Here is a 14123-nt window from a genome sequence, read left to right on the forward strand (position 1 = left end):
GCCACTTTAGGTATCTCCGATACCTAATAAAGTGGCCGCCGGGTGTATTTCAGTGACAACAAACCTGATGCTGATTCTGATCAATATTTGTATCAGTGCCGATGGGTATGTTGGCTTCTTCCCTTTTGTTTCATAGGTGCCAAAACAGTTCAAATAAATCTACAGCAAACAACATGGAATCACCTTTGCAAAGAGATTAAAATCATGAGCTATTGCAGTCATAACCAACTGTGGGTAAACGCAGCATAGAATGGTTTTAAAGCATGCCTGACAGTTGGCATGGACTCTGTGGGCCCAATGGCCTGGTTGCCGACTGCAGCACTCTCTATTATACTAGTCTGCACAGAGCAAATGGATCCTTAAGGCTTGCAAAAATACTTACCCGTTTGGCAATGCAGAGTGTCCGCAGTCCATCTGTAGCATACTGGTTTAGGTAATTCTGGGTTTTGTTCCGAATTTTTCTTGTGCGTTTGCCTGTAGTGTTTTCTTCTGAGTTGAAAAGAGAAATAAAAAGATCAGTTAAAATCTGCAAGACAATAAAACATTTGACATGCTGTGCAGTTGCTAAGAAACCTCAAAACAATATAAAAATGATTAAAGATGCTTCGACAGGTCACAACAAATAACTCAAGAAAATTATCCCAGATTAATGCATTGTACATCTGAGCAAATTAAACATGTTCTTCCTGGAGGAGGATCATTGAATATTTCTCCCTTTTAATCTAAATTAGTTATCCAGTTGCCATGGGCATTCACTTTCATTTTGAGGAATAGACCTGTGGCTCTGCCTGTTTTCTGTTTGATCACCCTTTCGAGGCACATTTCTGGTGGAGCATGCTTGTCTTGGCCATCTGTTTAACCTCATCTGAGGGCAATGTGCAACATGGCAAACTTTGTTGAAATGCCAAGTTTTCAGTGGCCTCTGGCTTTTTGCGCAACAAGGACTTGTAACACATAACATCAAAATACTGTATGACGAATAAGCTCTTCTCGGGCTTCCAGAAGAAGAGTTAGTTCGTCGTATTCACCAGGAGAGCACTAGATCCTTTTTCAAGATACAGTATTTTCTACACCTGATCAATCAACCACACACAAAATGCTGGAGGAACTCAGCAGGTCAAGCAGCATCTGTGGAGAGCAATAAAGAGTTGACATTTCAGGCTGAAACCCTTCATGAGGACTTCAATCAAACGAGTGTAATTAATACACTTGTACAACTACTTCAAGTCTGCTTATTTCTAAGGTACGTGTGTCACAGTAAGTAATGGCTGCAGTATCGAAACTTCTTTACATCTTTCAGATTGCAATTATGGTTGGAAGAACTCCAACACAAGAATATTTATCAGACGTTAAGTGTTGAATATGGTCTTTTGGAGTGTGTCCAATCAGCTGCTTGTTTTTCCATTTACGATGTTGTCAATACATCTCTTTTTAATTTGATTTTAATGCTGCTTATGCAGGTTTTAAATCCAATGTTACGGATGCATATCTACTGCATGACATTTATGATCAACATTAAGCTGCACTGGCACTTTGCTTCAAGTGAATTGCAACAAACATTGGTGACTATCTCTGACAGTTTACCACAACTACTTCCATTTACTTCACTGATGTTCTCTTGGTGTTTCTAAATCAATGTTCGGCAAAAGGACTTAACTTCAGGTAAAAAAAAACACTCAAGAGATGCATCAACTCTCAAATGCAAACAAATGGGAAGTGGTGATAATTATTCAGGTGAGAGTGACTATTTTGAAAAAAAAATCGTTCTTTCATTCATCTGATCGTGAACACTTCATTGGTTCCATGGCAGATGGAATTTAATGCAGACAAGTGTGAAGCGTTGCATTTTGGAAGGACAGCTCAAGGTAGGTCATACACAGTAAATGGTAGGGTACTGAGGAGTGCGGAGGAACAAAGAGATCCGGGAGTTCAGATACATAATTCCCTGAAAGTGGCATCACAGGTAGACAGGGTTGTAAAGAAGGCTTTTGGCATCCTGGCATTCATAAATCAAAATATTGAGTATAGGAGTTGGGATGTTATGGTGAGGTTGTATAAGACATTGGTGAGGCCAAATTTGGAGTGTTGTGCGCAGTTCTGGTCACCTAATTATAGGAAGGATATCAGTAAGATTGAAAGAGTGCAGAGAAGATTAGCTAGGATGTTGCCAGGTCTTCAGGAGTTGAGTTACAGGGAAAGATTGAACAGGTTAGGACTTTATTCCTTGGAGCGCAGAAGAATGAGGGGGGATTTGATAGAGGTTTACAAAATTATGAGTGGTATAGACAGAGTAAATGCGAGTAGGCTCTTTCCACTTAGATTAGGAGAGATAAATACGAGGGGACATGGCTTTAGGGTGAAAGGGGAAAGGTTTAGGGGGAGCATTAGGGGGAACTTCTTCAATCAGAGAGTGGTGGGAGTGTGGACCGAGCTGCCATCTGACGTGGTAAATGCGGGCTCACTCTTAAGTTTTAAGAATAGATTGGATAGATACATGGATGGGAGAGGTCTGGAGGGTTATGGACTGGGTGCAGGTCAATGGGACTAGCGGAATAAAGTTTTAGCACAGACTAGAAGGGCCAAATGGTCTGTTTTCTGTGTAGTGTTCTATGGTTTTATTATTCTCACTGTTTTCACCAACTTGTGCTCCCAACCAACCCAGCCCAGGCAAATGGGATAATTGAGCAGTCCTCAGAAGTGCTTGGAAAGCAACGTGTAATCACACGGATGATTCCGGAATATGAGGAGCGTTTGGCAACTTTAGGCCTGTACTCACAGGAATTTAGAAGAATCTGGGGGTGGGGGGGGGGGGGGGGGGATCTCATTGCAACCTACCGAATCTTGAAAGGACCAGATAAAATGGATATGGAGAAGATGTTTCCTATGGTGAGGATATCCAAAACTAGAGGTAACAGCCTCAAAATTGAAGGGTGACCTCGTAGAACAGAGATAATTAGCCAGAGAGTAGTGAATCTATGGAATGCTCTACCACAGTCTACGGTGGAGGCCAAGTCCATGGGTATATTTAAAGTGGAAGTTGACAGTTTCCTGATTGGTCAGGGTATCAAAGGATATGGTGAGAAAGCAGGTGTATGGGGTTGAGTGGGATCCGGGATTAGTCTTGATGGAATGGTGGAGCAGACTTAATGGGCTGAATGGTCTGATTCTGCTCCCATGTCTTTATGATGTGGTATTCTTAAAACAAAATAAAGGAAAATTGATCTTTATTAGTGGCATCATTGGTAAAGCTAATCTAAAATCAAAAAGCTAACATTTTCTTGGTAGACCTTTAGGGGTCTAAAAGAGACACAAAATGACGACAGATGCTAGAACCTGGGTCAACACACAAGATGCGAGAGAAACTCAGCAGGTGAGGCAACATCCATAGACAGACAGTCAACTCTTCATCTGAACTGCCAGGTGGTCTGTTGAGTTCCTCCAGCATTTTGTGCATTGTTCTAGACTTTCAGGGGTGTCTGATTATTAGCTTATCTGTTAAAACTGAACTCCTTCCACAGTGCAAAGGTATTTATGACACTTACAGGAGATTGCAGCTGCAGAAATCTGGAGCAACAGACAAAGCAGTGGATGATGTCAGCGGGGCAGAAACTGCACCTAATGGACAGTGGACATTTTGGTTCGAGAACCTTCATCTGGACAGCAAGAAAGAAGGGAGGCGGCTGAAATGAGGTGGAGGGAAGGGGTGGAACAAGGGCTGGCAGGTCTAGATTATGAGGAATCACCCCGAGTCTGGGAGGGGGGGGGGGTTACTGAACAAGTGAGAGGGAATAGGTTACACGGGTACCCTGGGACTGATGAGATTGCTCGGAGACCAGAATAGACTTAGAGTGTAGATGAACGAGACTGAAAATGATCAAACCCAGAGGAGATCAAAGTTCTTATTGTCATGCTTTGCCAGCTATTAAAATTAATATCTCTATATATAAAATTCAGTGCGCACCTGTTTCTGTCACTGGGCAAGAAACTGCACAGCACCAAATTTTTGCACACATTGGTCATTACAAATTGGAGGGAACATTGCCTATGGGTTGCCCCTTAGCACATTCTCAACTGACTCAAAACATTGCATTTCACTGTATGTTTCAATAAGGCTAATCTTTCTAAATTAACAGCATCCCCCCCGCCCCCTGATAAAGGTTAAACTGTTCTCTTTGTGACTCTAGGCCAGGGATTCCAATCTTGCTCTCGACTGTGGGCATTTTCAGCATTTCAGTAGGGACCATGATTGCTATTCATCCACTCTGATGAAAGGTCACCTGCCAACAGGTTAACCCTGATTTGTTCCTTGATTCCTTATTGGTTTGCAAGTACAGCAGGATTTGGTTTGCAGGCTATTAAGAATTAAATGAAATGTTGGCCTTCATTGCTAGAGGGATTGAATTTAAGAGCAGGGAGGCTATGCTGCAAATGTACAGGGTATTGGTGAGGCCGCACATGGAGTACTTTGTGCAGTTCTGGTCTCCTTACTTGAGGAAAGATTACCGGCTTTTGAGGCAGTGCAGAGGAGGTTCACCAGATTGATTCCAGAGATGAGCAGGTTAGACATTGAGGAGAGATTGAGTCGCCTGAGACTGTACTCACTGGAATTCAGAAGCATGAGAGGAGATCTTATAGAAACATATAAAATTATGAAAGGGATAGATAAGATCGAGGCAGGAAAGTCGTTTCTACTGAGAGGTGAGACTTAGAACTAGATTCAGGGGAATAGATTTAGAATGGAGATGAGGAGGAACTGCTTTTCCCAGAGAGTGGTGAATCTGTGGAATTCTCTGCCCAATGAAGCTGTGGAGGCTACCATTTTGTGTTTGTGTCTCCCAAGAGGTCTTCTCTTTTCCGTAATTCTGACAAAATATCCTTGACACAAAACACTAACTCTGTTTCTCTTTTCACACCTGAGTGCTTCTAGCATTTTAAGATTTCCAGTATTTGACTGACTGGCTCATTTGATGAGTATTGATGGCTCTTTGAAATTGTCAGCAAAACAGTGGACAGCACAGTGACAAAGTATACCTGCTTCATCACAGCTCTTGAGACCTGCGTTCAACCCTGACCCTATCTGCTGTCTGTGTGGGATCTGTACATATTCCTGTGGTAGTGTGCATTTCCCCAGGTGCTCCGGTTTGCTCCCACATCCCAAGAATGTGTACACTGGAAGGTTAACTGGCCACTAAAAATTGTACTGAGTGCAATGGTGACCTTCAATAGGATTTGATGTAAAACTAGAGAGTATTAATAAAACTGGATTAAAATAGGTTAGTGCAAATCGGTGGTTGATGGGCAACACAGTCTCAATGGGCTGAAGGGATGCTATAAGTCAAAAGAAAAATTATCTCTACCAAGCTCTAGAAATGCAACACTGCATCAGTTGAGCAAGAAGCATTAGACCATAAGACAGAAGGGCAGAATTATTTTATTTGGCCCATCAAATCTGCTCTGCTATTTGACCATGGCTGATTTAATAAATCCTCAACCCTATTATCCTGTCTTCTCCCTGTACCCTTTGACACCCTTACGAATTAAGAACCTATCAACCTCCGTTTTAAATATACCCAGACTTGGCATCCATAGCCATCTGTGCCAATGAATTCCACAGATTCACCACCCTCTGGCTAAACATATTTCACTTCATCTCCATTATAAAGAGACATTCTTCTGAGGTGCTCTCTGGTCCTAAACTCTCCAACTACTGTAAACAACCTATCCACATCCATTCTATGTAGGCCTTTCAATATTCTGTAGATTTCAATGAGATCCCCCTCATTGTTCTAAACTCCAGCAACCATAGGCCCAGAATAATCAAGCATTCCTCATGCATTACCTCTTTCATTCCTGGGATTATTCTTGTAAACCTCCTTTGGACCCTTCTCAACGCCAGCATATCCTTTTTTTTAGATAGGGGGCCCAAAACTGCTCACAATATTCCAAATGCGGTGCGACCAATGTCTTATAAAACCGTCAGCATTACATCCTTGCTTTTATGTTCCCGTCCTCTTGAAATGAATGCTAACATTGCATTTATCTTCCTCACAGGACTCAACCTGCAAGGTTACCCTTTAAGGAATCCTGCACCAGGACTCCCGTCCTTTTGCATCTCTGATTTCTGAACATTTAGAGAACAGTCTACGCCTTTATTCCTTCACCTATACACTTCCTTCTACTGTAGTCTACCTGCCATGTCCTTACCTGTTGTCTTCTGCAGACTCCCTACATCCTCAATGTTACCTATCCCTCCACCAACCTTTGTACCATCCACAAACTTGTCCAGAAAGCTATCAGAGGATTGTGAAATTAAAAATTGACATGCCCAGCTCCTTGAGAAATCCAAAAAGGGGCAGGTGCCTCTCTATGCCAAGAGTTTAATCTGCTTCCAACAGTTTTACTAATCACCCAGGCATCCAAAGACTCGACACCAGTGCCACTGCATTCTTTAATTCTAAGGAAGTAGTTTCACTTCTAAGCTGCGAGATATAAAAATGTGCAGATCCTTTCTGCTGAAAAGAATATTGATGAACCGACAATGCACAACAAGCTTTTGATCATCGTTGCTATCGACAACTGTACAGGTGGACATTTCAGGAAGCTTCAGAAGGAATGCTGTTGCTAGGGCAATAACAATTAACCAGGAACTGAACATGGCATGCTGGGAAAGTTTCTATATGCCCTTCAGTATGCCTTGTACTAATGATTATGTTAAGAAGGTTTGATGTCAGCATGGTGAGTTCAGGGATGGAGGTCTTCACATTTTTCAGGTTATCTGATGACACGGAAACCTCAAGCGATGCTGCACTGTATCAGCATTATTGCTAGAAGAAAAACTTCTAAGGGCTGTGATGATTCATTCAAAGTTCAAAGTACATTTATTATCAAAGTATGTATACTACATGTAACCTTGAGATTCTTCGCTTTTCAGGCAGCCACAAAACAAAAAAAAACCCAATAGAACCCATTAAAAAAAGAAACTGTCAAACACCCAATGTGCAGAAAAAAAACAATTTGTGCAAACAATAAAAATAAGCAATTGACACTCAGAACTGAATTTCACAAAAGTGAGTCATCACTGCAGCTTGTCCAGGAGCCCGTTAGTTGCAGGCCACAGCCTCAGAACAGCGCGGAGACAGGTAAACCTTGCCAAGCCATGTGCTGAGCCGCCTTTCCCTCGCCTCTGGACCGGATACACTGACCTTTCCAATCTGGCTGTCCAAACCTCGGGTCAGGCTGAGGGACAGAGGGTCATGAATGGAGAAGGACGCATATACGTTCACTATCCACGCTGTGCAGCAGACAAGGATCAAGGATCAACTTTATTCCCCATATATATTTACATGTATTAGCAGTTTGCTGTGGTGTACTGATTAGGGTGCAACATTCAGCTAAAAAAAATTACAAATAGAGAATTACATAAAAGATAAAATGCAGATATGGATTAAACTGCTGACAACATAAAAAAACAGCATGTATAGAGGGTCTGGGGCTACCTAGAATGGTTAATCATATTCACTGTCTGCAGGGAAGAAACTCTTAAGATGGCATGAAATTTTTGTTTTAATCAACCTATAGTGCAAATAGCCTAACACAGGAATTCACTTATCACTAGGGAGATAAAAATGAGGATTCTCCATGCAATGCTACTGTCACACAATGACAAAAGATTGCGTACAAATCCCAAACCAGTTCTGCTGTTATGAAGGAAAATAGGAGGGAGTCACTGACTGAGGAAAATTAATAATCTTTCCGACAGAAATTTTAATGAAGAGTCCATTACCAGAGCTGGCTAAACTCCCACAGGCCATTTGTTTTTGGTGTCTATGATAGTTTACAGGTTTTCATCTCAAACTTTGAACATCCACTGGCACAGAGAACATTTTACAAAAATAGAAACTGCAGTCGGTGTCATTATTGTCAGGATGCAAGAATCACTTTGTCAGCTTCCTCAATGCATTAACCTCAGAGATATTATCCTGTCGAAAATTAATCACTAATTTCTATTTTGTGTATTACAAGTTACTGGTCAGACTATCATCCGACACTGCAGGTTCTACGTCAGACCATGATCTTATTTCTATGGTCAGGAAACTTTTAAGGCATTTTTCCTCAGAAATCAGAATCAGAATCAGGTTCATTATCACTGACATGTGTTGTGAAATTTGATGTTTCTGTGACACCAGTATAATGCAAAACATAAAAATCACTATAAATTACAATAAAATTAAAAATACAGTTTATAAAAATATTTCCAGAACAAATTAATTTTCAATATTTTATTTCCCTCTCCTGACACTGCTGCAAACCAAAGTCTTTAGCAAATGTCTACAGATGTGCCGTGGGGAGCATTTGACAAGTTCATTGATTGCCTCAGCCTTTGTCGTGGTTACTTGAAATGCCCCATTCTGACTGGCTGCATCACCGCTGGTATGGATGCCAAAATGCACAGGATCAAAAGAGGCTGCAGCAGATAGCTGACTCTGCCATTTCCATCATGGGCACAATTCTCCCACCATCGAGGGCATCTCCATAAGATGGTGCCTCAAGAATGTGGGATCTATCATGTAGGACCCTCGCCATCTGGCCCTCACAATCTGCCGTCTTCTTATTTCGACCAACGGCGATGAGGTACAGGTATGTCAGCGTTACAAAACCTAATTCTGATTCTCACTAAATGGCACTGGTGAACTGGCTTGGTTTTGTGATAACCTGGTAGTTTCACTATCATGATTACTGATCCAAGCCTCTCAATTCCAGATTCCTTTAACTGAATAAGAGCATGTGTCGGCATGTGCATTGCTAATCCAGTGACACAACTCCAGAGTTACAAACTAAACCCAATCTGCTCATGCTGGATTTGGGAAAATAGTTATTATAGCATTTTCCATGAGGAAAACAGTTCAGGAATGGGAAACATAAACACAAGAGATCCTGCATTTGCTGGAAATTCAGATAAAATGCTGGAGGACCTCAGTAGGTCAGGTTGCATCCATGCAAATAATTAAAACAGTCAAAATTTCAGGCCGAGACCCATCATCACGACTGGAAAAGAAGGCATGAACATCAATTTCTCCAAGACCAGTTAACTTTTTTACTCCTCCCGCTTCCTTCTCTTTCAATTCTACACTCTGGCCCCACCACTTTTCTGGCACACTCTTTTCCTCACTTGCCTATCACCTCCTCCTTCCCTTTCTCCAATGATCCACTCCCAACTCCTATCAGATTTTTTCTCCTCCAGTTCTTTGAGTTTTCCACCTATCACCTCCCAGCTTCTTATTTCATCTCACCTCCCCGCCCACCTGGCTTCACCTATCACTTTCTAGTTTGTCCTCTTTCCACTCCCCCACCTTCTTATTCTGGCCTCCCCCCCACCCCCCAACTTCCTTTCCAGTCCTGAAGGTGGGCCTCGGCCTGATACCACGACTGTTTATTCACGTCCTGCAGGTGGGCTAACATCTATGGAGAGAAATAAACAGCCAATATTTCGAGCCCAGCCTGGAAAGGAAGGGGCAAAAGCAAAAGCGTCAGAAGCCTGTGCCCCCTTCCTTTCCAAATCTGATGGAGGGTCTTGACCCGAAACATTAACTACTTCGATGATGCCTGACCGGCTGAGTTCCTCCAGCATTTTGTGTGCATTGCTCAGAAGTGGGAAATAAGATTTAGAAATTTTCAGATTTAGGCAGCACAGTGGAGCAACTAATGGAGCTGCCATTTGACAGTGCAAAGACCCAGGTTTAATCCTGACCTCCACCACGGGCACTAGCCCCCCCACCTATGAACACTGCTTCACTTTTGCACTACTTATTTACTTTGTTTCTATTTCTTACTGTAACTTATGATAACGTTTTTATGCATTGCGCTGTACAGCTGCCACAAAATAACAAATTTCATGTCAGTGATAATAAATCTGATTCTGAATCTGACCCCTGTGACTGTGTGGGTATTCTCCAGGGACTCTGGTTTCTCCCTGGATCCCCAATCCGTACGGGTTACTAGATTACTTGGTCGCGATAAAATGACCCTGCTGTGGAGGTGAATCGATGAGAACGTGGGGAGAATAAAAGACGTAGGCTTGATGTAAATGTGTGGTTGGCAGAACAGACAGTGGGATGAACGGTGAGTCTCCGAGCTCTATCTCCGTGATTCTATGCAAGCATTTGGAATTCGAGATTTATTGAGAAAGAGTGCAAACAGGGCAACTTTAAATGTTGAACAGAATAAGCAAAGGGACCGGCTAAGGTGCCTGCGCAAAACTGCATGAGGTCTAAGTACTTGGAAGTAAAAATTTATGGCGTGTGGGGATTACCTGATTTCAGTTCAGAGTGGGGAATAAGCCACTGAGTCACATCACACTGCTACCCTCTAGCATTTGATAATATAAACCACGCTGAAAGAGGTTTGAAATCAAATAGCCAGCAGGGTTGACTTCACTGGAGAACCATAGGTAGTAATTGGGTTGAATTCTCAAAATTCAAAGTAAATTTATTATCAAAGTACATATATGTCACCATGTACAACCCTGAGACTCATTTTCTCATTGGCATTCACAGTAAATACAAAGAAACAATAAAAAACACGTAAAATAATAGTAATAAGCAATAAGTATCAAGAACATGAGATGAAGAGTCCTTGAAAGTGAGTCCACAGGTTGTAGGAAAAGTTTAGTGTTGGGATGAGTGAAGTTGAGTGAAGTTATCACATTTGGTTCAGGTGTTTGATGGTTAAGGGGAAATAACTGTTCCTGAACCTGGTGGTGAGGGTCTTGAGGCTCCAGTACTTCCTTCCTGATGGCAACAGCAAAGAGAGAGCATGGTCTGGATGGTCAGAATCAAGTTTATTATCACCGGCATGTGACGTGAAAATTGTTACGTCACAATTGGAGGTCCTTGATGATGGACGTTACATTCCTGCAACAAGGCTCTGTGCTGATGTGCTCAGTAGAGAGGAGCGCTTTACCCATGATGGACTGGACCATATCCACTACTTTTTGTGGGCATTTCTATTCAAGGGCATTGGTGTTTCACATCAGGCCATGATGGAACAGTCAATACTATATTCTCCACTGCACATCTATACCAATTTGCCAATGTTTTAAATAACATGACAAATTTTCACAACCTTCTAAGAAAGCCGAGGCGCTATGTGCTTTGTAATGGCACTTATATGAGGGACCCAGGACAGATCCTCTGAAATGATAACACCAAGGAATTTGAAGTTGCTGACCTCTCCCACCTTGATCCCCCAATGAGGACCGGCTCAGAGACCTCGGGTTTCCTTCTCCTGAAGTCAATAGTCATCTTCTAGGTCTTGCTAGCGTTGGGTGAGAGGTTGTTGGTGTGGCACCACTCAGCCAGGTTTTCAGTCTCGCTGATTCGTCACCACCTTTGATCTGGCCGTTGACAGAGGTATTGTCAGCAAACTTAAATGTGGCATGGGCACCATGCTTAGCTTCACAGCCTTAAGTGCAATATGAAGAGAGCAGGGGGCTAAGAACAGCCTTGTGGTGCACCCGTGCTAATGGTGATTTTGGAGTTCTCATTGCAACCATCAGGGAAAAGATACAGAAGACTGAAGACACGCGCTCAACTCTTTAGGAACAGCTTCTTGCCTTTCCCGATCAAATTTCGAACAGTTTACCAACACGACCTCATTATTTTCCTTTTTTGGACTGTTTTTTAAAATACATTTCTTATTGTAACTTGCCGTAATTTTTCTAATGTTTTGCACTGCACTGGTGCTGCAAAACAATAAGTTTCATAACATACAGTATGTTAGAGCTAATAAGCCTGATTCTGACAAGGGAGAAGTTAATACCATAGAAGGTATTAACTGTGCCTTTGTTACAGAAATATCTAAAGTGCTCAATCATTGAGTAACTATCCAAAAATGGATGCTGAGTCAAAAGAGATTTTAGCAAGGGTAACGAAAAGCTTGTTCAAAGAGATGGATTTTAAGGAAGGTCTCAAAAAAGGTGATTAGAATTCTGGAAGGATCTTTGAAAGGAAGGTGACCCTGGAGGAAATGAAACATTGATAGAACTTAGAACATTAAAATGTAGCCCAGCGCCTTTGGTCCATCTTTGCCAATCTTTTAATCTACTCTAAGATCAATCTAACCCTTCCCTCTCACACATCCCTCTATTGTTCTATCAAAGAATATCTTGAATGTCCCTAATGCACCAGCTCTACCCACCCCCCGCAGTACAATCCATGCACGTGCCGCTCTCTGTGTAAAAAATTTGTCTCTGCCATCCCGCCCCCCCTTATACTTCTGTTCAATCACTTTAAATTCATGCCCTTTTGCATCAGCCATTTCTACCCTGAGAAAAAGTCCCTGGCGGTCCACTTGATGTGTGCCTCTTATCATTTGTACACCTCCATCAAGTGAACCAGCATCAGAGTCGAGATTACAGGATGCAGCTCGACTGACACAGAAGGTAAAGGGCCAAACCACAATTTGGCAACATCACCTAGGCACAACAGACACCACTGTCTACACAATATATACTGGATATACTTGTAATCAAAAGCAAAATCATTCCAATCACTAATTATTAAGAATTAACATAGAAAACAAAGGATTTTGGCAAAAATGCTTCCTTCCATCAAGATAATTCAATAACACTCATCTCTCTGCTGCACAGCTGGGATTTGTGATGTAGGTTGAGACAGGGTTTAACCTTCGTATGTTCCTTAATTCATATAAAATAAAACACCCACTAGGCCATTTCCTGTTCAGAAATGCAAAGTTCAGTGAACAAAATATTTTTCATGTGGTTCTGTATTTTCATTGAACTCATCTTCTAATGCACAGGTCCATGTCAGAGATCTTATCTCCATTGATCTGATAAAATACTGTGGAAAATGAATCAGCGAATGTGTTTTTCCATGTTATAAAAATAGCCGTACATATCTTTAAAATCTCTCTGAAACAACCCGCTGTCCCTGCAGGCTTCAAGCAGCCACCATTATGCCGATGCCCAAGAGAGCATCGGTAACTGGCCTTATTGATTCCGGTCCAGTGGCACCGACTTCAACAATCATTAGTGCTTAGAGCGGCTGGTAATGGGTCATATAAAATCCCACCTTCCTGCTACATTGGACCCTTTCCGGTTCGCCTACCTCTCAAACCAATTCGCTAGTGACGCCGTGGCCTTCACCCTCCATTCCCTCTGACCTGTCCCACCTAGAAAATGACGTCTTACGTAAGATAATAAGATACAAGGATCAGAATTAGGCCATTTGGCCCATCAAATCTACTCTACCATTTCATCATGGCTGATCCCTCTCAGCCCCAATCTCCTGCCTTCTCCCCATATCCTTTCATGCTCTCACCAATCAAGAATCTATCAACCTCTGCCTTAAATATACACAAAGACTTGGCCTCCACAGCTGCCTGTGGCAAAATTCGCCACTCTCTGACTAAAGAAATCTACTCCTCATTGCTGTTCTGAAAGGAGCCCTCTCTATTTTGATGCTGTGTCCGCTAGTCTTAGACTCTCCCACCATAGGAAACATCCTCTCCACATCCACTCTAACAAGGCCTTTCACCATTTGATAATGAGGTCACCCTCATTCTTTTGAATTCTAGTGAATACAGGCCCAGAGCCAACAAACACTCTTCATATGACAAGCCATTCAATCCTAGAATCATTTTCGTGAACCTCCTTTGAACCCGCTCCAGTTTCAGCACATCCCTTCTAAGATAAGGGGCCCAAAATTGCTCACAATAGCCCAAGTGAGCCAGGATGTTGTTCATTGACTTCATTTCAGCATTTAACACAGTCATCCGTCAGAGGCTGGTGGGTAATCCGTCCTCATTGGGATTCAACACCCCTCTCTGTAACTGGATCTTGGACTTCTTTACGGAAAGAACCCTGTCAGTCTAATTTGGCAGCAACATTACAAGCTCCACCAAGCTGAGCGCTGGTGTCTCCCAGGGCTGTGTGCTTATTCCACTGCTGTTCATGCTACTGACTCATGACTGCACTGCCAGATCCAGCTCAAACTGCATCATCAAGTTTGCTGATGACACCAGAGACTGGTCTCAGCAAAAATGAATCAGCATACAGAGAGGAGGTAGGGAGGCTTGTCAAATGCCGTGAGGGCAGCAACCTGACT

At 42.4% G+C, this 14123-nt stretch overlaps 1 protein-coding gene across 1 annotated transcript in view; it reads right to left on the reverse strand.

Moving 5' to 3' along the window:
* atp10a (ATPase phospholipid transporting 10A) overlaps nt 1-14123 on the reverse strand; it is a 228939-nt gene that overhangs the window by 58502 nt on the left and 156314 nt on the right. The window contains exon 10 of the mRNA XM_073044103.1: nt 383-489. Coding sequence (XP_072900204.1) covers nt 383-489 — 107 coding nt within the window. The remainder of the gene's footprint in view (nt 1-382; nt 490-14123) is intronic.

Source organism: Hemitrygon akajei, chromosome 4 (assembly GCF_048418815.1).
Source record: "Hemitrygon akajei chromosome 4, sHemAka1.3, whole genome shotgun sequence".
NCBI lineage: Eukaryota > Metazoa > Chordata > Chondrichthyes > Myliobatiformes > Dasyatidae > Hemitrygon > Hemitrygon akajei.